Source organism: Aphelocoma coerulescens (genome assembly GCF_041296385.1).
Source record: "Aphelocoma coerulescens isolate FSJ_1873_10779 chromosome W unlocalized genomic scaffold, UR_Acoe_1.0 ChrW_unloc_scaf_4, whole genome shotgun sequence".
Classification (NCBI taxonomy): domain Eukaryota; kingdom Metazoa; phylum Chordata; class Aves; order Passeriformes; family Corvidae; genus Aphelocoma; species Aphelocoma coerulescens.
The window spans coordinates 1,471,779-1,495,713 of NW_027184083.1; the positions used below are offsets into that span (position 1 = coordinate 1,471,779).

General features: G+C 44.2%; 1 protein-coding gene across 5 annotated transcripts in view; it reads left to right on the top strand.

Moving 5' to 3' along the window:
* Positions 1–7,461: 7,461 nt before the first annotated feature.
* LOC138102900 (ceramide transfer protein-like) overlaps positions 7,462–23,935 on the top strand; it is a 294,805-nt gene continuing 278,331 nt past the window's right edge. For all 5 annotated transcript variants that reach the window (XR_011147606.1, XM_069000676.1, XM_069000677.1 and 2 more), the window contains exons 1-2: positions 7,462–7,852; positions 16,956–17,090. Coding sequence is in view for 4 of the 5 variants with exons in the window: in XM_069000676.1 (XP_068856777.1) it covers positions 7,757–7,852; positions 16,956–17,090 (231 nt within the window). In the remaining variant the exon portion in view is untranslated. The remainder of the gene's footprint in view (positions 7,853–16,955; positions 17,091–23,935) is intronic.

Consider the following 23,935-nt stretch of genomic DNA (forward strand, 5'->3'; position numbering starts at 1 on the left):
CGCCTTCCCTGCCCTGCTGGAGGCCGGGCCATGGCCGCCCTGCCCTGCTGTTGCTTCGAGCCTTCGCTAAGTTGTAGCCGTGCTCCCCCTGCCTGCCCAGATCTCCGGGGGGTTCCCTGCTTGGATATATCACGTCTGCCACCCGGGATTTGTGCTCGTCCCTGCCGCTCTAGCCCGCCATTCCAGCCGGCCGCTCCAGCCCGCCGTTCCAGCCTGCTGTTCCCGAGGTTCCGGCCAGGGGTTTGTGAAGCCTTTGTTCCATCCTTCCCCGGGACCCCAGACCACCGGTGCCACGTGCTCCCAAAGCTCGGTCCAGAGCGCCCTCTGCAGCCGCGGGGGAACCATTGCACCTGCCCTGCTCACCGGCAGCCGCCAGTGCCCCTGCCAGCTGCAACCAGAACTGCACCCGAGGGGAGGAAAAGGGCCTGACAGCCGAGAAGGCTGGGACTGGGTTTGTGATTGTTTGCTGTTACTGCCATAGTTATTGTCGTTTGTTTGACTGCTTATACACATATAGATATATAATAGTAAAGAACTGTTATTTCTATTTCCCACATCTTTGCCTAAAAGCCCTTGATTTCAAAATTATAATAACTCGGAGGGAAAGGGGTTACATCTGCCATTCCAAGGGAGGCTTCTGCCTTCCTTAGCAGACACCTGTCTTTCAAACCAAGACAGAGAGAAAGTAACTTTCAAAGCAATCTGAACTTCACAAGGGGAAGGTCCTTTTCAGGTGCTACTGATGACTGAGGCAGAAATCCAGACCAAGGAGCGAGGGTGGATCCACACCAGCAGAATCAAAGGACCCGTGGAAGAACCTAAGGAGTGGACTATAACTTCTAAGTCTGGTGATACCAAGTTAACTCTTAAAAGGGAACTGGGTGGTAATGCACTGGGAAGGCCCAAATGATCCAAGAGATACACCAAGAATCACACCTGACTGGGAAATAAGGCTAACCTTATATCAGTGGTTTCAAGTGTTGCCTGGACAAGTCCTGAGACACCTCCAATACCCCCCTTGGGGAGGAATATTTCCACTCCAAACAGGAGGATCAGGACTATTTCAGTCTGAGAGTTCTCATATTCTGGCCTTAGCCTGTGACTTATTAAAAAAAAAGAGGAGGAATTGCCACTTCCAACAGTGCCATACCACATACCCTGTCTGATTCACCCCAATACTAGACATGCTAGCTGGGTTAAATGTAAATGTCCAGACTGTAAAAAATATTGGTATTGTAGTTCACTAAAATGACACTCTCATTGCATGAAGTGCCGAATGCCAAATCTATTCCCCATCCAGGTAGGGCAAAGAACAGCTGAAATAGCAACCTTGCTTTGTGGATGGGAATTACTAGTGCCTGTTGAATGGGAGATACCTGAGGAACGGTGGGAAGCTACAATTAAGAAGTGTCAAAAGCAATTTGCCTGGAAATTAGTGAAAAGGAAGTGACGAGGAAATAGAGGGCAAGACCGAATTGACCACTGTACTTGCCACTAAGAAGACCACATACCCCTGCTGTGGGTAGCAATCCCATAGGCATGGGAGGTGGAGGTATAAGCCATATCGGACCTCTGTTATTCCTTTATCTGTCACTCCTTTTTTGTCTCTTTCCCTCTGGGGATACCAACACAGCCATGCCATGGGCGTTACCGAAAGCTGTATATGGAAAAACACCGAGGTTCCTTTTTCATCACGCATACCAATGTCAACAGTCACTGTTATAACCCATCCAAAGTAGAAAACTGTATACAAAATGGGGAAAAGTACTGGATTGCAGAAAATTTAGGAACAAGTGGTAGCAGGTTGGGAAGTAAATGTCCAAAAGGGGGAAGACGGATTTGTTTCACATATATTGTTGGGAGTAAAGTCTCAGGCTTAGTAAAAGAACAACTGGTAAACAAGAAGGCAAAGCTAGCACAGCAATCTAACTCTATATCGACCCCAATTCAAGACATGTATGTGAAACTCAAACAACAAATAGAAAATGAAAAGGATATCTCAAAATTTGGAAAAAACCTGTTTGTGGAATTAGGGGAAAGGATAGGTAAACAGCTTAATGTAACCAACTGTTGGGTCTGTGGAGGGCCTCTGATGACAGAGGAATGGCCATGGAAAGGCAGTAGCTTAAGCCCAATAGAACTCCTTAAGTGGAATCGGACAAAGATAAGGTGTTGGGGTTGTAGGAGTTCTCCTGGTTTTTTTTCTGTTAAAGGAATTTCCCCCATACGTGTTGCTAGGGGGACAACTTTCTGGGTACTTACGAAAAACAAAAGACCTGGCTATAGGGATGGGGTGCATCTGATTACTCTTTTTCACTTGGGTTGGTGGACAGTCAGTTCCCAGCGTTTGGACGGAGAGAGAGGCTGCTTTACTTCTACCAGAGAAACCCCGGGACCCCAAGCCTGCCTTTCCTGCCCCGCTGGGAGCCAGGCTGCAGCCGCCCTGTCCCCACCGTTGCTTCGAGCCTTCGCTACTCTGTAGCCCCGTCGCGCCCTGCCTGCCGAGATCTCCGGGGGGTTCCCACTGCAGCTCCGCAGTTTGGATACATCTCGTCTGCCACCCGGGATTTGTGCTTGTCCCTGCTGTTCCAGCCTGCTGTTCCTGAGGGTCTAGCCAGACACCGGGATCGGCTGCCCAGGGGTTTGTGAATCTTTTGTTCCATCCCTTCCCGGGATCCCACGGCACCAGTGCTGCGTGCTCCCCGAGCTCGCTCCGGAGTTCCCCCTGCAGCTGCGGGGGAACCATTGCACCTGCCCTGCTCATCGGGAGCTGCCAGCACCCCTGCTGGCTGCAAGTGGAACTTCACCCGAGGGGAAAGGGCCGGACAGCCAAGAAGGCTGGGACTGGGTTTGTAATTGTTTGCTGTTACTGCCATAGTTATTGTTGTTTGTTTGACTGCTTATACACATATAGATATATAATAGTAAAGAACTGTTATTCCTGTTCCTCATATCTTTGCCTGAAAGCCCCTTAATTTCATAATTATAATAACTCGGAGGGAAGGGGGGTCGCATCTGCCATTCCAAGGGAGGCTTCTGCTTTCCTTAGCAGACACCTGTCTTTCAAACCAAGAAATAAGGGGAGAAAACAGACCAGAAGGGTGGGTACTGAGTTCAACAGTGATAGGAGAGGAGTGTCTCTGGCATACTGGGAACAATTTCCTTAACAAAGTAGGAAATTCTCCCTGTAAGAGATATAAGGACAGTAATGGAACTTTTACATGGTGGGTCCCCGAGAAACCAGCTCTATATTGGACTCAGGAAAAAAAAACAAAGGAAAATAATTGTAAGTGCAATAATAAGGTCAAACTCTTTCAATGCAATGATATAAACAAAAATCCTTATTTTGGGATCCCAGACATATCAAAATTTTGGGAAAATATAAATCAACAAAAATTTGATTACTGGAGGGCACCAGATGGCCTATTTTGGATATGTGGAAAAAGGGCACGTGCACAGGTCCCCTCTCGGTGGAAAGGGAGTTGTACCCTGGGAATCATACACCCAGGATTCTTTCTTTTACCAGAGCCTGACAGAGATGAACTAGGAATACCAGTCTATGAGGATCTAAAAAGAAATAAAAGAGAATTGATTGGAGGATCTCAGAAATGAGGAGACGAGTAATGGCCCGCTGAGTGCATAATTGAAACGTATGGGCCAGCCACCTGGGCACAAGTTAGGAGTTGGGGATATTGAACCCCAATTTACATGTTGAATCGGATTGTAAGACTCCAAGCAGTTGTAGAAATAATAACGAACCAAACCGGTCAGGCATCGGAATTACTAGTGATGCCATGAAGATTTTTTGCCTTTTCTTTTATACCCCTGTTATGCCTTTTTTACATCTTCTGTATTCCTAGTGCTTTTTGCCTACATTCTTGGACTTGTTTGTCAAGCTAAGACACTAAGCATTTTAAAAGCTTCGTAGCTAGGGATCAGTGTGCCCCAGACCCCAAGGTCCTCTCCAGAACACATTCTGTAAATCAAGATAGAACCATCCAGGGGAAGGTTCCTTGGGGAGGGGGGCTCACTTGAGCCTCTCATTGGAGAATCTTTGATAGATATGTGTTGGGGTTTTAGTTTAGTCCTAGTTTTTTTTCCTGTTAAAGGAATTTTTTCCCATATGCATGTTGCTAGGGGACAAATCGCCGTACTTAAGAGAAGACAAAAGGGCCTGGCCAGGCTTTTGTTTTTCAGCTGGGTGTGAGTTCAGTTCGCTCTCCGCCCAGGAGAGAGAGGCTGCAGAGGGGGGAGCTGCTGGTTCCTGTTTTTGGCCGTCTTTCTTTCTGCTGGAAACAATGCCGGGATCCCAGGGCTGCTTTCCCTGCCCTGCTGGAGGCTGGGCTGTGGCCGCCCTGCCCCGCTGCTGCTTCGAGCCATCGCTGCGTTTTAGCCGTGCTCGCCCTGCCTGCCTGGACCTCCGGGAGGTTCCCCTTTTGGATACATCTCGTCTGCCACCCGGGATTTGTGTTTGTGCTTGTCATTCCAGCCTGCCGTTCCAGCCTGCTGTTTCCGAGAGTCCGGGATTGGCTGCCCAGCAGTGTGTGAAGCCTTTGTTCCATCCTTCCCCAGGATCCCAGGGTACCAGTGCTGCGTGCTCCCCGATCTCGCTCCAGAGCGCCCCTGCAGCCACGGGGGAACCATCGCACCTGCCCTGCTCACCGGGAGCCGCCAGCGATCCCTGCTGGCTGCGAGCGGAACTGCACCCAAGGGGAAAGGGCCTGACAACCGAGAAGGCTGGGACTGGGTTTGTGTTTGCTGTTACTGTCATAGTTGTTGTTTCGTTTGACTGGTTATATATCTATATATATATATAGTAAAGAAGTGTTATTCCTATTTCCCACATCTTTGCCTAAAGGCCCTTGATTTCAAAATTATAATAACTCAGAGGGAAAGGGGTTATACCTGCCACTTCAAGGGAGGCTTCTGCCTTCCTTAGCAGACACCTGTCTTTCAAAACCTAGACAATATGCTAATTAGTAAAACCTATAATGTTATACCAGATCTTTGGGGGCACATACTCGGCGGGGTGCATCTCGATGCATATGACCTGGACGTGTGCACCTAAGGATCCTTAAAATAAATACCAAGGTAAAATCCCTTTTCCCCTTCTAACTGTGTATGAGTCTTGATTTTAAGACCAGGAAAAGGCATCACTAGCTAGCCAACAAAGCCAAACAAGAGCTGCAGTGTATTAAAATAGGTTGGCTTTAGACTATCTATTGGCTGAGGAAGGAGGTGTTTGCAGAAAATTTAATACATCAGACTGTTGTTTGAAGATAGATGACTTTGGGGATGCCGTCCTAAATATAGCCAAAAATATCAGAAAAATAGCCCATGTACCGGTCCAAAAGTGGGAATCCGCACTAAAACTTAACTGGTGGGATCATGCATTGGGAATAGAATGGTGGAAGAAGCGAGGCTTCTTCCTTTTATGTGCCACTGCAGGCTTGATATTTCTCCCTTGCCTGATCCCCTTTTTTATTCGATTAATGTCTACCGTGGTCCAAGGCATGCAAATTGTACCAATGCCTGTGGAATCAAAATTGGCTACATCTGGAACGGCACAAAAGATCATGGTGTTGAAGAAGCAAAATGATATCAAAGACCCCTTTGAAGAAGCAAGATTGACTTGTGAAAAAAATGAGCAAATAATAAAGGCTAGAAAACATGGGATACAGCTCAAGCCAAATGATCTGTAAAAAAAGGAAAAGGGAAGTATTGTTATAAATGTATTGTGATGTTAGCTTTTTGCATGTTCCTTAATGTTAGAAAAACTTTACCTAGGTTCTGTAATGTAATACATGATTGTCCTGGGGTGACTTTATGATGTGTATCCCATATCGTTGCCCTATGCCCAGAAACTAACTTTGTGCCTTTCTATGCCTCTAAACTGAGCCTGAGAGGGGGAAGGAAAAACTGAGCAAAACTTTTTCAAAGCAGTTTGCAGCTTGTTCAAGGTCACACAGAGATAGCATTTTTTTTTTTTCTCCCAGCTGTGGCAGGGGAAGGAGGAAGCACCCGGCTTGCTGCTCCCCAAGTCCCCAAGTCAGTTTTTTGGCCAGTTGTTCAGCTTCTTTTTCTCCGGAGAGAGACTGAGAGTTGAATTTTTTTTTCTTTCCCTGGAATTTAGGATTTTCTCCCTTTTCTGCTGGACTTCTTCAATATCGGAACACATCTGGAGGACTTTCCACTGAGCACAGAGGGCCTGGCCCTGGGCCAAGCCCCAGCTCCGAGGAGACCAAAGGGAGGACTCTAACACTTTCCCAGGTTTCTTCTCCACAGCGAGAGATTTTATTATTTAGCATTATTTTCCTTTTCCCATGTGTTTGTTAAAGAAAAAGTTTTTATCTTTTTCACTTTCCTTTGAGGAAAATTTATTTTCCTCGAACCTGGTAGGGGAGGGGTGGTGACCTGCCTTCTCTCAGAGGATATATTTCTAAATTTGGCTAAACCAGAACAATAGAATGTCTATTGTTTATGTAATCAATTTAGAAAGGATAGGCAGAGAAAGTCTTCACATTCCTGGAGTATCTTATCAGAGAAGAAGAAAACCAGAAACCAGGGAGAAGAATTTATGGAGGGAGCAGAGACGGAATGGAGCCAAGGAGGAAGATAAGGCTGATGGGATGATACACAGAAAGTCCAAAGAATTTATGAATCATGCATGATTGTGATGAATATGCAATAAGAGATGTACTTTTAAAGATGATCTTTTGGATGTAGAGGTGTGCCTTTGGCTCTCTGCCAAAGCACCCTGCTGTAATACCCATTTTGCTATTGTCTCCTAATTGTCCCTTCTATTAAACTTTTTTTTAAAATTTTACCAAGAGTGAACCTTGTTTTTCACACATGGGACTTTGATTTTTTTCTCTTCTTCTCTTCTGGACTGTTTCAACAACAGAACACACCAGGAGAATTTTCCACCAAGGCCCCAGAGGTGGGCCCACACCAACCCAGCTCCGAGGAGGAGGAGAGAGACCACACCTACAGAAGGACTCTGAAATTTTCCCAGGTTTCTCCCTACAGCAAGAGGTTTTATTATTTAGCATTATTATCCTTTTCCTGTGTGTTTGTTAAATAAATAGTTTTTTATCTCTTTCAGTTTCCTCGGAGGAAAAGTTCTCTTTTTTTCCCGAACCTGGTGGGGGAGGGATGATTGTAACCTGCCTTCTATCTGAGGATATTTTCCTCCAAATTTGTCCAAACCGGCACACCACCTCATCGAGTTACGAAGGCGAAACCTACCGCTAGCTCCACAGAAACGACGAACACCAAGGCGGCAGCCACCCGGCGACGGGAGAGAGCCGCTGCAGCGGGCTACGTCTCCAAGAGCCAATTGTAGCCAGCCTGACTGCTGAAAGAAAGAAGACTACAACTCCCAGAAGCCATCGCGCGGCCCGGCTAGAGGACCTGGGAAGGAAGGCGAGGGGCGGAGCTAATAAATAGTGGCACAGAGCACTTGCCTTGCGTAAGATGGTGGTGGTGGCTACGCTTTAAGTGGATTGCGTGGCAGGCAGACGCGTACTTGTGTCTCCTCGCCGCCTCTGTGCTGTGGTTCTTGCCGCCGGCAGGGGCCGTGGAGCAATAGTGAGGGGGAAGCCCAGGCTTGCGTGCCTCGGCGCTGGCCGGTTGCTGGTGGTACTGCGGGTGCGGATTGGTGCTACTCAGGTAGAGCCCGCTGCTCCCGTCCCTTCAGCAGGAGGAGGCTGAGGCTGCTGTGGGCGGGGATCGCTCGGCTCTTCCCTGCTCGACTATGTCGGACAATCAGAGTTGGAATTCCTCTGTCTCCGAAGACGACCCCGAGACAGAGCTCGGGCTGCCTGTTGAGCTCTGTGGGGTACTCAGCAAGGTAAGCTACCTTTCCTCCTCCCCGCAGCCTGTGCCTGACGGCCTCTCGCTTCCCTTTTCCGCGTCGCACTATAGTCCCCCTCCTGCAGCTGGCCCTAACCCTAATCCTGCAGCTGGCTGAGGGCTGTCAGTCCCGGCTGCCTGTTTCCTCCCCACCCCGCTGTTCCGAAGGATCAGGCTAAGGCTCCTGCCTTCCCCGGCGCTGGTGGAGGGGCCTGGTGGGGGCGTAGGAGGCGCCGTCATGGCCGAGGCAGCCACTACCTGATGGCGCGGAGCCTGCTAGGCAGCCGCTCTGGCGTCCGGCGCAAATCCCCCGCGCCCCCTCCCTCAACCGGAGGCACCACCACATCCCCGCTGGACCGGGGGGGGGGGGAGGAGGAGGAGGCTCACGTGCTTATACTCTCATCTGCTCACTGCTTGCCCGTCCTTCCCCCACCCCTCGCAACCTTCGAGAGGCGGCGTGAGGAAGCAGTTTCTTGAGGAAGAGCCGCGGGTGCGGCTTCAGCCGCGGCTGGGGGAGGGGTTGGCGGCTGGCAGTCCCTGCCGCCCTCTGCCCCCGTATCGAGCCCGCTGGCTGCCTGGCGTGAGCTTCCGGAAAGAGGCCCACGAGGGGGCAGCCAGGTGCGTGCGGGGAAGTGTCTCCCCCCCTCCTTAGGCTCCTGGCCGAAGCTGACGTCGGGCCTGGGTGTGGTCTGGAGCCGCGACATCACGCATCCCTGCCCGGGAGCTCCTAAAGGCAGGCGCAACTCGTGGTCACTTCCTAGAAGTAGGCCCCAGCACGAATGGCACAATCTTTGGTCCAACTATCAAAACAGGACAATAAAATACCCCTGCAGCGAGAGATACAGGAGGTGGGGAGGAGTGGAAGAAAGATGACATTGAAGTTTATTTCCCCCCTTTAAAAATAAACATCACTTTTTGCTCTTATATCGCTGAAAGTTAAATGACTTGCAAATATGTGTTGGATGATACTGGGAAATTTAAGGAGTGTTTTAAAGCTGAATACTGAATCACTAAGTTTTGAAAGCAGAATTTTTTAAACAGAAAGTTTCAGAATAATGTTGAAATATCTTTAGAATTAAAGCACTATGTTTTGAATTTCTTTCCTATGCAATAAGGCCAGACAGAGACCTGTGTAGAAGGCACATATCATAGAGTACTGAAATTATAAGTAGACCCTGGATGCTGAGAGCAGCTGTGATAGGGCTAGTACTCTGTTTTTTGTGAGGGACTCTGTGAACTCCCTCAGTCTTGAAAATGTTTCTAAGCCTAGAGATGGGAGGAAGAGCTAGAAGAAAAGAAGGCCATTGGGTCTCATCTGTAAAATCTTATAATCTAATAAGTCCTAGTACTGTATTTTACTGGTGTAGTAGGTGAAGCCATGGCTTCTTCTGACATTCTGTAGCTTATGTACATGAAAATGTTTCTGGATGATTGTGCTGAGTGTAGCCTTTTCTGTGAGAACATGGAATGGAATATGAATAGCCAAGTATGGTGAAACCTGTTGCAGTGAATATTGAATCGTGCCTCAACCGGGCCAGGAGACACTTCAGAGACAGAGTCAGAGAAGCGGGTATTTGCTTTATTCGGCGCGCCGGGTGTGTGGGGATCGCTCCTCCAAACACACACACCTGGTGCTCTCTACAACACAGTATTAAGGGTTAAATTATGAATATTCATCACATTCCTTGGGACAGGTGTGGTTATACAAATTATTTCTCAGAAGTCATTAGCATATGGGCCACGCATGCGCTGTGTGTCCTGGTGGTCGCACTGAGGAAGGCCTCTCCTCTTCCTCGGGGGTCTTTCTGATGAAGGCCAGTAGTCATCCTCTCAGTGAACTTGTCACCTTTCTCCCTGGGCATGCGTAGTCCTTTGAGGGATGATTCAGCAATCTCTGAGATGATCCTTGTCCCCTCTATCTTGACAAGATTAGGGTGAATTCGGCTTCTCAGGCTTTGTAATTAACATCTTCTGTCTGAACTAACATTGCTGTCTCCCAATAGTTAACTTGTGCTTACATGAGTTAGTTATTGACTGCCCCTTCTTCAATCCCCCCTTTTCTTTGGTTATTTGTAATTCTTTACAAATCTTGTATGTCTTTAAAGTAAGAACCCTTCTCTATCTTATTTCTAAGTTTATGCTTGTGCCACTGAGCATAAGCATCGCGATTCTAAGTACATAGTATCTATCATACAACAGTAACTACTAATACAAACAGTAAATAGGAATGAAATAACACAAATAGCTATTACAAACAATTGTTTAAGCCAGGATAAGTTGGGTAACCATGATGTAAGTTTGCCTCATACCTCTTTAAGCCTTCAAGAAGTGTCATCTAAAGTGATTTGATGCAATGTTCACTTTGGATAAATAATTTTAACAGTTTTCTGGATATGACTATGAGACCTTTTTATCTTAGCCCACTCGTCTGTGCTAATATTTTTTTTTTTTTTTTTTTTTTTGTATCTAATTTAAATCATAATTAGAGTTAGGGCTTGGATCTGAACTCTACTGGCCACTGCCTTTGCTGTTTTGTCTGCCATAGCATTTCTCAGTTCAGGGATAGTGTTACCCTGGGAGTGTCCCCTACAATGCATTATAGCCACTTTTGAAGGTTTTACCACTGCTTCCAGTAACTGCATGATTTCAGTAGTGTGCTTGATTTCTTTCTTCTGTGAGGTTAATAAACCTCTTTCTTTCTAGATAGCCCCGGGAGCGTGTACCATCCCAAAAGCATACCTTGAATCAGTCCAAATGTTGATAGGTTTTCCTTTGGCCAACACCAAGGCTCCAGTTAGGGCTGTTATTTCAGCCTTTTGAGCTGATGTCCCCACAGGTAACGGTTTTGCCTCAATGACGAGTCTGTGCTTGTAACTGCATACCCAGCGAGCTGCTCACCATTCCTGACATAACTGCTCCCATCAGTGAACCAGTTTGCCGCATTTTCTAGTGGAGAGTCCTTTAGGTCCGGGCGGCCGGAGTAAACTGCCTCCACGGTTTCGGTGCGGTCATGCCATACAGGCTCCTCAGTAGCCTTGCCCTGGAGGTAAGCTGCTGGGTTTAAAATGTTAGTTACTTGGATACTCACATCTTCTGATTCTGCTAGGACATCCTGGTATTTGAGAAAGCGAGATGGGGTTAACTAGTGATTTCCTTTCTGTGTGAGCACTGCTGACACTGTGTGAGAGACAAAAACAGTTCTCTGTTGGCCCAGTGTGAACTTGCGAGCTTCTTCTATGTTCAGGATCACAGCTGCCACTGCACGCAGGCAGGGGGGCCATCCTTGGCTGACCACATCCAGCTGCTTGGACAAATAAGCCACCGGCCTTTTGTATGGTCCCAGCTTCTGTGCCAAAAGTCCCAGCGCCAGTCCTTGTCTCTCATGTGAGAACAACAGAAAAGGTTTAGTGACATCTGGTATGCCCAGTGCTGGAGCTTGCATTAACTCACGTTTCAGGGTTACAAATGCATTATTAGTCTCTGGTGTCCAGCATAGGTGAGTTCCCCCAGTCTCTTTCAGGAGTTGGTATAAAGGTTTCACAATGAGTCCATAGTTGTAGATCCATAATCTACACCATCCTGTCATTCCCAGAAAAGTTCTCAGTTCTTTGGTTGTGGTTGGCCTGGGCATTTGACAAATTGCTTCCTTCCTGTTGTCTCCCAAGGCTCTCTCCCCTCCTGCCAGTTCATACCCCAGATATGTAACTTTCTGCAGGACTAGCTGAGCCTTTTCAGGGGAGATTCTATATCCACTTAGTCCCAGAAAATTTAAAAGACTTACAGTCCAGTTCTTGCAGTCTTCACGGGTCCTTGTTGCTATCAGTAGATCATCAACATACTGCAGGAGTGTACCTTCTCCAAGTGGCAGTGTCCAGGCTTCCAGTTCCTTGGCTAATTGACTTCCAAATATCGTGGGGCTATTTTTGAATCCTTGTGGCAATACAGTCCATGTGAGCTGACTTTTTCTCCCTGTTCTGGGGTTTTCCCATTAAAAGGCAAAAATTTCCTGACTGCTTTCAGCTAATGGCAGACAAAAGAGAGCATCTTTTAAATCTAAAACTGAAAACCACACTCAGTCACTTTGTAATTTTGTGAGTAAAGTGTCCTCAGGTCCTGAACTAATCAATAACTTTCATTTGGCTTCTGTACTGGTAGAGTTGGGGTATTGCAGGAAGGTCTACACTCTCTCAACAACCTCTGATTAATAAATGTAGTAATTATTGGTTCTATTCTTACTCATGTTTCATGCCTTAGTGTATATTGTTTAATTGACACTGGTTGTGCCCCTTCCAGTAGTTCAATAATCACTGGGGGAGCCTGTTTTGATCTCTGGAATTTCAACATCTCCTACTAATGGGATCACTTGATTTGTTATTTTACTATCTCTGGGTATTTTTCTTTCCTTTATCTAATCTTAGTGGTTTAACTTACACTTTAAAGTCTTAGTCAGGTATCTTCAGGAGGCTTCTTTGGTTGTAGCTTCTTTATACAGTTTTTGTTATAATAATATTCTTACTCTGCTGTATAATTCTATACATTATGAAGGATTAGTTTTTATGATACAAAACGAACACACAAAACATTTTCATACAAAATGTTCTCATGCAAACATATCTTTACATTAGGGATATGCTCTGTTTTCCAGGAGACAGATTATAGCACTCTTGTCATTTAATCTTGACACAAACTACAAACTGTGGCTTTATTTTGGTGGGATTAAAAATTAAATGAATTCTCTTTCAAACCTAGGGTTTTTGGTTTTTGGGTTGTTTTTTGTTTTTTTTTTTTTTTTTTGCCTTCATCTCATTCTGCACCTACAACTGAGATTGCAGAATGTGCTATAAATCCTCTTAAGACATATGGCATGAGATTTGAACAGCACTTTAGTTTGAGAGCTGGTAGAAGGCTTTTCTGTATCCCTCTTGGTTTAGGAAGGGGGATTCAATCATTTCTCATGTAGCATTTGCTTGTGTTTTGTCAAGATTCTTTAATTCACTAATTAGAAAATCCAGAAATTTAGCTAGATTATAATAATTTTGAAGCCTTCTGAGGCAGAACCGGGAAGGTTAGTTCATATTTGTAGGATTTCAAATATGTATAAATTCTTATACCAACTCTCAGGATAATATTGGTTGAGACAAATTATACATCTATAAGACTTTAACCACACCATTTTTCAGTAAAAAGACAAAACAAGTTAGACAAAAATTAAACTCAAGAATATGTAGAATGCTTTAACTTCTATTTGATCTCTCACCAAGTCACTTGCAATGAAAACACAAACAAATTATAAACATTAACCAACTGACAATGCGAGCAATTATGGTGACACTTTACATTTCATTGGTTTTCACACAGCTCCATCTCATGTGTTGGTAGATTCCTATAAAAGAAAAGTGAAAATTTGGCCCACTAGACCAATTATTAAAAAGAAGTAAAACTTTTTGGGGCTAACACAAAGTGACAGTAAAGCAATGGTTATCACATTTAGATGTGATTTTGCTGCTTGCAGTTTCCGTGCTCTCAAACTGCTTTCTTTACCTTTGATGTTGGGACATTTGACATTCCTAGAGAAGAAAAAAGAAACAAACTTCCCCCCCCAAAAAAAATGAAAAATATGTCTGAGTGAAACAAGAGTTTAATTGCATTAACTTATTCAAGTGGAGTTTTTAATATTTATTCTATGAAGTGCTTGTTGCACCACTTTTGTTGTCTCCCACAGGTTTTCGGTGGGGTTTCTTCCAACTGATTCTTCAGTGGAGGGAGTGAGACTGCTTTTAAAAGTTTTGCAAGAGTTGCAGTCTGTGAATCAGGCATTTGGATTGCCCTTTTTTTTTTTTTTTTTTTTTTTTTTTTCTTCAGGGTTTTAGTAGGCTTCTGCTTTTCGCCCTGGAGCAGTTTGCCTTATCAGTTTGCTCCCTTTGTTCTAGTGATTTTCCTTTTGGACAAGATCAAGTTCGGCAGCAAGCAATGCTACTGCCTAAAACCCCCTTTTTTTTTTTTTTTTTTTTATTATTACCAAGTCCACCCCAGGAGTAGAGAGGTGATTAACAAATTAACCACGGAAGAATAGCAAAACATTTTCCCCCTAGGTTTCTCTACAGCCCCCGCAGACGAGGCTGCATGACAAATACCTGGGCCTGCACAGGGACAGCACCATCCCCACAAGGCAGCAGCTGCAGAATTGGCTGCAGGGTTAGAATCTGCCAATTCTAGTTTTCCACAATAAACCACAGACTGGTGGCGGAGTTCCCCACAAGATAGGAGCTCCGGATTCGCCTCAGGTCTGAAACCTGCCAATTCTGGCTTTTCACAACAAAACACGAAAGGCACAGGGGCACGGGTCCCCTCCAAACAGGAGCCTTTCAGCTCTGCACAAGCACCACATAACAGGAGCCTTACAGCTCTGCACACCCAAACCTGTTAATCACGTCCGCAATTCTTACAACTTCTGCCATCACCTTTGCCATCGTTTTGCCTTTTCCTCATCTCTTCTTACATACACTTGCTGTACTTTTCTAACCAGTTTCTCTCAAATTTCTCACTATTCTCTGCCACTCTCCCCTTACTCTAACATTATCTGCACTTTCACTTTTTTTTATTCTTGCTCTTTCTAGTCTGATACCAAGCTCTCTCCTCTGGCAGCTTGGACACCACCCACTCCATCTAGTAGAAGTACAATACCACTTTCTCTCACAATTAATACATGCACAGAAATACAAGCTTCACAACTGTTTTCATACACTAAACACAGGATTTCAAAAGGGAAATCAGATGGAGCTACATTAGAAAGGCGTTGGGGGTCTGGATGTTTTCAATTCAATAGCTAAAATCTTTCTCCTCTAAAATCTGCCCCCCCTTCGGACAGTAAGGTTGAATTCCAAACCAATGGTTTATATGATTTATCCTCATTCACTCTTTGCCAAACGCTTCGTTTTTCTCTGGCCGAGCCCGTCGCCGGGGTACGGAACCGCAGATAGAGCTCCTCACTCGCTTCGCACTTTGGCAGCACGTCTCATCCACTCTTACTCGCACAACAACACAATAGCAACAGTCAAAACGCAAATAGCCGTACAAAATCGCATAAAAGCGGGGTCCAACCCCTTAAAGGTACCTTTTGCAGTGGGGTCCAACCCCGGGGGTCCAACCCCTTAAAAGTACTTTTCCTCTTGCCCAGGACTAATTTTGGGAGACCCAGTCTTCCTCGGGACTTTCAACCCACCCTCAGGGACTCGAACCCTGGACCTGCAGGTATTTTGTGTTTAAAAGGAATAGCAAATACCTTAATTTGGTGCAGATGGTCCTTGTCTGCCCCCACCGTGAGCCAAGAGACAGCTGAGCTCCCCCTGAAAATTCAGGGTCGCGACTGGGAGGTCTGCTTACCCCTGGATCCAGCAGCCGGGCAGAGAGGGTCCCATCTCGGGGTGCCAGATGAATCGTGCCTCAACCGGGCCAGGAGACACTTCAGAGACAGAGTCAGAGAAGCGGGTATTTGCTTTATTCGGCATGCCGGGTGTGTGGGGATCGCTCCTCCAAACACACACACCTGGTGCTCTCTACAACACAGTATTAAGGGTTAAATTATGAATATTCATCACATTCCTTGGGACAGGTGTGGTTATACAAATTATTTCTCAGAAGTCATTAGCATATGGGCCACGCATGCGCTGTGTGTCCTGGTGGTCGCACTGAGGAAGGCCTCTCCTCTTCCTCGGGGGTCTTTCTGATGAAGGCCAGTAGTCATCCTCTCAGTGAACTTGTCACCTTTCTCCCTGGGCATGCGTAGTCCTTTGAGGGATGATTCAGCAATCTCTGAGATGATCCTTGTCCCCTCTATCTTGACAAGATTAGGGTGAATTCGGCTTCTCAGGCTTTGTAATTAACATCTTCTGTCTGAACTAACATTGCTGTCTCCCAATAGTTAACTTGTGCTTACATGAGTTAGTTATTGACTGCCCCTTCTTCAATATACATGAGGGACGTTTACCTTTTGCTAGTTGATGCCTCAGCAATACTTGAGACAAGCTAATTAAAATGAAATGGTAGCATACCAAACTTTCTACTAAAGAAATATTTACTTTTAATAACTTAATGTATATAATTACATTTTAAATCAATAAAACTAGGCTGCAGTTCTATGTATGCACTACTGTTTTAGTTCTGCCCTTTAGTAAAGAGCAAAGCTTTGAAGGAAAAGGAATAATTTGGTAAGAGAATCTTATTAGAAGCTGTGAGACTGGAAGGATCGCTGGCTCTAAACATTTCGGGTGCGTGTGTGGGGAAAGGGGCAGGTCGAGCCTTGCCTTTGGTGAGGCAATGCACTGCCCCGTACACCCTCCCCCCCCGGCCTGGATTCCAGCCCTGCAGTGGCTGCCCATCACTGGCACACCGGAAGCAATGCCCCACACCCCACCCCTGGAGCCCTAGTCTAGCCCCAGAGGGCCAGATAACCGTAAGGACCCAGGAAAGCTAAAGGGTATTTAACCCAGAACATGAGGCGAGCACGTCTTGACCCTACTTCCTCTTGGAATTTCTATCAGCTGAACACCGCTGGAACTAGGAGTGGTAGCTATATTTGTTCTTTTCTATATCTTTTCTGTCTTCTAATTCCTTCTTCTTGGAGTTTTGAGTAACTTAAAATCAGATGGGTTTGGAGTTTGCTAAGTTGAATGGGCTAAGTGAATGTTTTGTGGAATGTTTTATATCGAATGCTGCTCTAAACTTTTGCCGAAGTTCTCTGATTTTCTGAAGTTTCCAGTAAAGCTTTTCTTGTTGTTTTGACTCTTGATAATATCTTGTTGGTATTTCTCCCTTGCATCTAACTCAAAGTATATGAAAAACTGTAAGCCCTTTTAACAGTCTTGTTGAGAGATTTTTCTAGGGCCTTACAGAAGTGTATCCTACCGGTCTCTTTAAATGTTTCAGGACTCCAGTGTGTTGGGGTTTTTTCCCTGTTGTATTTCCTGCTTACAATTTTAAGGTGAATATAAAGAAGGAACTTCAATGTGGAAGTGTGTTTCCTGAAGCCTGAGAAATATCAGCCAAACTTTTTTATTGTTGTTTTTTTATTAGCTGATCTTTGAATTTTTTTTTTTTTACAGTGGACCAATTATATTCATGGGTGGCAGGATCGATGGGTAGTTCTGAAAAGCAACACACTCAGTTATTACAAGTCTGAAGATGAAACGGAGTATGGCTGTAGAGGCTCTATCTGTCTGAGCAAGGCTGTGATTACAGTAAGTGCTATTTCAGTATTGACATGTTTTTGGGTGTTACATATTTGTAGGCTAATGTCTGGTGAAGGTAAATATGGGTATGCCAGATAAATTGTAGGTTGTTTAATATTAAAGTTAGTTATATTAGTGCAACACTGTGGAGCCAGGGAAAGAAGTTACAAATAAGAAAACAATCTGGTTTTATTTGAGATTGCAATGCACAGCTTTTCATATCTGTTATTTTGGAGGTTTCTGTGGGTAGGGATACAGTTTGCTTGTGGAGGAGGTGGAGTTTTCCCAAGGGTCAGCCTAAGACCCCAGACCAGCTTCAGAAAGGCAGCAGCATCCATCACAGTCTTTACACTTTGCATTAGAGAGGGTAGTATTTCTTTGACTGTACTTTCTGAACATGACTCTGTACAAAAATTGTAAAAGAAAATGTTGTACTATGTATTTCCTTCTCTAAAGCAGGGTGCAGTTTCTGCCTAATGTTAAAAGATCCAGTATTATGCTTATTTGCCTTAGAAGATGAAGAAAAATATTTTTGTAGCTTTCAGAGTTATGAAATATATTATTTATGACTAATGCTTGCCAAAAAGCATGCTTTTCTGTGTTACTGTTAAATAGCCAGTTATTTGACTGGAGGGGGGGGTGGGGGGAAAAGCTAGACCTGTGTAGCACATAACTTCCTAGAGCAGTAGTGTTAAATCTTAGTATTTATGTTCTTATTCCACCAAATGTTTTGCTTTCAAACTGAATTGAGGATGACAAATATTAAGTTTCCTTTACTAATATTCAGCTTAAAAATAGATTTTTTTTTTTTAAACACAGTTGGATTTTGAAAAAAAGGACCTGATTGATTACATCAACTTTATGTATTTTGGGAAAAAGATTGTGAAAAAGCCCCAGATTTTTACATTTGGATGTCTGACATGTATGGTAGTCATCTGAAAATTAAAATAGATAAGCTAATTTCTTTTAAAGCTCTTTTTAAAGCTGCTTAAACTTTTAAACTTGCTCAAGATTTGACTTTTTCAGGAATTTATGGTGCACGGCAACAGCATCTAAAAGTGCTCATTTAAGTGTACTTCTAGTAGTCTGTAGAGGTACCAGTCTCTGCTCAGGACTTTGAAAAAGGTGTTTTATTCACTAGTAAGAGGCTTAACATGCCGACCAGGCAGAGCAGGAAGGTGGTGGCAAGGAGGTAGGCCAAGGGATGTCTGGAAATGTGCTGTAGAGTACATCTCAGCAGCTTGAATTCCAGTTCTGGTGGTGGAGAATATAGTGATGCTGATATTGTTTTGGGAATGTTTTGGTATATTGTGCTTTGGGAAGTTTGTGAGCTCCTTGTCTTATGACTAGGAAGTGTGTAACACAAACTTCTTGCAGATAGCTTTTTTTCTTCTATCTGGCACTTGTTGCATCTGGTAACTTGGTGTTGAATTGTTGATTCACTCCCTTTCCCCCCAGTTCTGGAGCTTCTTGAGTACACTGAGAAAGAATAAAAAGTATTTCTCAAAATTATTCTGATATTTTAGTTGTTTCATTTTCATTCAGAATCATGCTTGGTGACTGGTATTTGATAGTTTAATTGCTTGTAGTTTGAAATAGCATATCTGAAACCTGATAAACTGCTGTTAATTATTTCTAGTTGCAGTTAGTGATTGCTATGTAAGTATTAGAAGTTCAGAAATGCTATTAGGTCATGTGTCTAGGATACAGAAATTTACTTTTTCAGAATGAATGCTTCTGGTTTGATAGTTTGGTAGCAAATTAAATATTGTTTTAAACCTGTTTTCAATAATAGAAAATTGTGAGAAATGAGACAACTCTTAGTTAAAAATTAAAACAATTTATTAAAAATGGAAAAATTGAAAAATTGCAAAAATTAGCAAAATATAACAATTTGGGATCCTATGGCTTGGTAGATGGTATGCCCCAGGAGTGCAGGGATTTTTGATCTTCTGGCTGAAACAGCACTGGACCTCAGGTAGAGAAAAAGGGCTTGCAGTGCTAGGCTGGCTTTTGGCTGGTCCAAAAGCCAAAAAAATTACTAAAAGTTCCTTGATAGGAGTACGCCTTCCCAGCACTGAACTAAACCTCAAGGCTGGAGAGAAAAAGGGCATGCCTTTCTCTTACTCCTTGTTTTATAGTGCCTTTGCTCCGCCCACAGCCCGCCCACAGCCCACCCATTTGGTTTAAGGTGATTGGTGTTTTCCCTTTGACAGATTATCTCTGTCCACCAATGGCTCATCCTTGTCAGAGGGGTGGTATTAGTTGAGATAAGGGTCATTAAAATTCAGGTTGCCATGGAGCTTACAGGGCAATGGCTATGGGGGCTGGGCTGTTTGTTGGAACTGGGGTTTTGAAATCTGCCTTGGAACCAAAGTACAAGTAAAAACACCTAAAAAAAGTACTAAAATACATCCAACATCTTAAAACACTTGTAAAAGTATACAGTAAACACAGGAAAGATAACTCTTATGGTGTACAAGTGATTAATGGAACTTAATTTTTTTGGTACCTGGGCTGATGGGTTAATTTTAACATTCAATTTAAAAATATTTAACTCAAAATTAATTAAAGCACTTAATATTCAAAGACCAAGCACAAATAGGGATTTCATGTATGACAAAAATTAATTATGATAATTGTTTATTCTTCCTGTGGTACATAGTTAATCTTTATTTTCATGTCCTTGTAATGTCTTAATATAAGCTTAGTAACATGTATCTAAATGCATAGGAGAATACCAGTAGTTGATTAAATGTTGAGATGATAATGAAAAGCTATTTTTGTTATCAGTGGAACTTATTTGTTACTGTGTTTTGTGATTACTTTGGTAGAGAAGTTGGGTTTCTTACTGACTTAATGTTCAGTAGCACTGATCTGATGTAATTGGGATCCTCATCTTGAATATTTGACAGTCTTTCACTATACTGTAAGTATAGTTTTCCTTGATCTTGCTAATCCAGACTCAGGCATAGTAACTACGTATCTCCTAACCTTCTGTATTGCAGGAAATTTTCCTTAAGTAGAAAGCAGGGTATGAGTGGTATGAAATTGTGTTGATGACTAATGTTTCCTTATAGGAGAGGGAGGGGACTGGATTCTCATGAAGCCTTCTTTTAGGTGATCAGATTAGGTATGACCATTTGTCTCATGGGGGATGTAATGATTTTCTGTGTGTAATTAATGCTACTAGTAGTATAGAATGTCCATGTTTCATTGACGTATAAGCATAAATTTGGAAAACTGCTCTCACTGTATAGTCTTACTGTACTTTCAGCAATGAAGATAAGCCTAATGATAAATCATAAAATTAGGAGACGTGAATGCTGCATTTGGAAATCAACAGATTCCTGTGACAGTAGTCTTTAATTGAATGGAAAACGTGGGGTCTGGTTGGACTATATTAACCACTGTAACTGAGAAGCTGATTTCTCTGGAATAGAGGACTAAAGGATTGTAACACCCCAGAACATTTAAATGTAAGGGGATAAACCGAGGTTCCTTTACTCTGGGTTGGTGCACAGGAGAAATACTGACCAGATATTCTCAAGAGGTCAAAATTACACAAAAGTTTACTGGTAAAATATAGAAAATCAAGGAACTTTGGCAAAGGATTTAATGCAACATCCAATTCAACATAAAAAACTTATCATAGTATTAACTTAGCCCATTTAATTTAGCAAGCTTTAAACTGTTTAATGTTACATTACCCAAAATGGTCCATGAAAAGAGAATTAGGAGAAGAAAGAGAGAAAGACAGAAAAGATATAGAAAAACACACATATAGCTACCAACTTCTGGGTTCCAGTGTGGATTCCAAGAGGAGGCAGGGTCAGACACATGGTCACTTCATGGTCAGCCTTTGAAACCCCAGGGCCTCCATGGACCCTCCTCTCAGGTGGGACTTCTGGTCACTCAGCCACTCAGGAGCTGGTTTAGGGCAGAGTGTAACACTGCCCCTGGTGTACCCTGATTGACAGACACTGTGGGGCTGGGATGCTGGTTTTATGCCTGGGGAGTAAAGCATTTCACTGCCTTGCCTTGTCAGGTCTGGTCTGATGGAATAAGTTTCCTCTATTGTCTGCAAACAATCATGCTCAGGCACACTGTCAAGTAACGTGGATGATAAAAACATCGCAGGGTTTATCACAGAAGTTGTCTTTAGAGTAACATCATCCTGTTCTAATAACACAGATTGGTATTTGAGCATCCTGCTAGGGGAGAGCCAGTGTCCCCCCTTTTGCTCCAGCACATTTATCACTGCATGGGGTACATACACGACAATGTGCTGCTCAAGGGTGAATTTACGGGCCTCCTTTATCAGAAGGACTGTGGCTGCCACAGCTTTCAAGCATCCTGGCCAACCCTGGGCTACATTGTCTAGTTGTTTTGAAAAATAGGCCACAGCTCTTTGCTGGTCTCCAAGGTGCTGTGCCAGTACCCCCAGAGCAACATTCAGTCTCTCATGTGTAAAGAGTTCAAAAGGTTTAGTCAAGTCCGGCAGCCCCAGAGCTGGGGCTGACATCAAGGAATGTTTCAGCTGTTTAAATGCAGCCCTGGCATTCGCTGTCCACATGATTGTCCCTTTTTCAGCTGCTTTAAGGACCTCATATAAAGGTCTTACCAATATACCAGAGTTCGATATCCATAGGCGACACCAACCTACCATTCCCAGGAAGGCCTGCATCTCCCTTACGGTATGGGGCTCTGGAAGTCGACAGATGGCTTCCTTCTGCTCTCTGCTGAGTTGGCGATGTCCATGGAAAATTTCCAGGCCCAGGTATACTATTGTTTCCCTGGCAACTTGTGCCTTCTCTTTCGAGACCCAATACCCACTTTGGCCTAAAAAATTCAACAGACTTACAGTGAGCTCGATGCAGTCATCTCGTGTCTTGGCCGCTATCAAGATGTCATCAACATACTGGAGAACCGCTCTTTCTGGTTCTTGTTTCCTCCAGTCCTCCAGCTCCTTTGCCAGCTGGTTTCCAAATATGGTCGGGCTGTTTTTGAATCCTTGTGGTAAAACTGTCCAGGTGAGCTGGGTCTTCCTCCCTGTTTCAGGATTCTCCCACTCAAAAGCAAAGAGTTCTTGGCTATTCTTATGCACAGGAATGCAGAAAAAGGCATCCTTGAGATCTAAAACAGTGAACCACCCTAATTCATTTGTTAGTGTTGTCAAAAGTGTGTAAGGATTCGCTACCACTGGGTGTATGTCCTCTGTTATCTTATTAATTTCCCTCAAATCCTGTACCAACCTGTAGCTTTTACCATCAGCTTTCTTTACTGGCAAGATTGGTGTGTTGTACCTGGTTTCACACTCTACTAACTGTTGCCTCTCGGAGGCGTAGCGACCTGGTTCAGGAACGGCACGACGACCACCTCAAGTCGTTCGGACCATCAGCTCACAGACACCAATGTGGTGGACGGCAAAATGGCGTTTATTCATGGATCACATAGGGTTAAGTAACCTGGGTTTGCCACGTCACTTCCTTCTGCTCACCTATTACCTGTAGAGGGGAGGGGTTTTACCTGTCCCGTACAACGCGATATCTTCCGAACGCCTGTCCCTAGTCACCTACATTTCCCCCCCCCATCCTGAATTACCCGCATTTCCCCCCCCACCATGACTGATTAAGAAACATACAAAGTATAAATGCTATAAAATTTCAAGAACTAGTAAAACCTACATAACAAGTTATAAAAAGTGGTATAACATTCACAAAATAGATGCACTCTAGAGCAATTGTTGGCGGTCAACAAATAGAATGTTAACCTTTTCTAACCGGCTTTTAAACAAATGACACCAATTTGTTTAGTATGCAAGGCCCGAAAATCAACGTTAGGAGTAACATAGTGAGGGGGCCTATTAGAGTGGAAATAAGGGTGGTCAGCCATGGAGACTGGTTAAACCATGACTCGAACCATCCTTGTTGGGCTTCTCTTTCTCTTTTCCTCTGGGCTAGCCTTTCCCTTAGTTCAGTCATTGAGTCCCGTACGACTCCGGTGTGGTCTGCATAAAAGCAGCATTCTTCTTTCAAGGCGGCACACAGGCCTCCTTGCTGCATGAGCAGGAGGTCCAGTCCTCGCCTGTTCTGCAGGACGACTTCTGAGAGAGAGGAGACAGATTTCTCTAGAAAGGAGATGGATTTTTCAATTCTTTGTAAGTCCTCATCAATAGTCATCTGCAGCTGAGAAAGTCCCCGGTGTTGGGTCATGAGGGCTGAAACACCTGTCGCCGCGCCGGTGGCTCCGAGGCCGAGCAGCATTGCGATGGTTATGCCTGTTATTATTTCTCTCTTGTGGAGCCGGCTAGGTTCTTCAAGAAGGTGGTACATTTCTTCTTCTTGGTGATACAGGACTCTAGGAACAAATAAAACTTGGACACAAAAGTCAGCAGAGTTATCGAACTTATCAAGAAGCACACAGGGGCTTATTCCGGATCGCTGGCAAACAAACATTCCTGATGCGAATGGGACCACCCACTTATTGATCGTCTTGTCAAGTTTGACAAATTCAGTACAGACATTGCCTATTCGTTTTGCTAAGGCTGCATTGCCAAAGCACTTGCCTCGGCCTGTGATCTGACTCAGAGTAACTCCCCTTCGGGGGGCGTCCCACCTGCACTGGTGTGGATTTAGTGCTGTTGAGTAGCCAAGAGGAACATTAAGCGCAATGCCTTCGTAAAAAGGGGGTTGCGCATCATAACACAACCAGCATGATTCTGTAAAGTTTGGGTTTGATTGATTCAATGACAAAAAGGTAGCGTTTAGTATGCTGAGAAACTGATCATAAGGAGCTGACTTAAGTGGTTGGTGGGTAGCTAATGGGCCACGTGGGGAGAAGATGGGATTTCT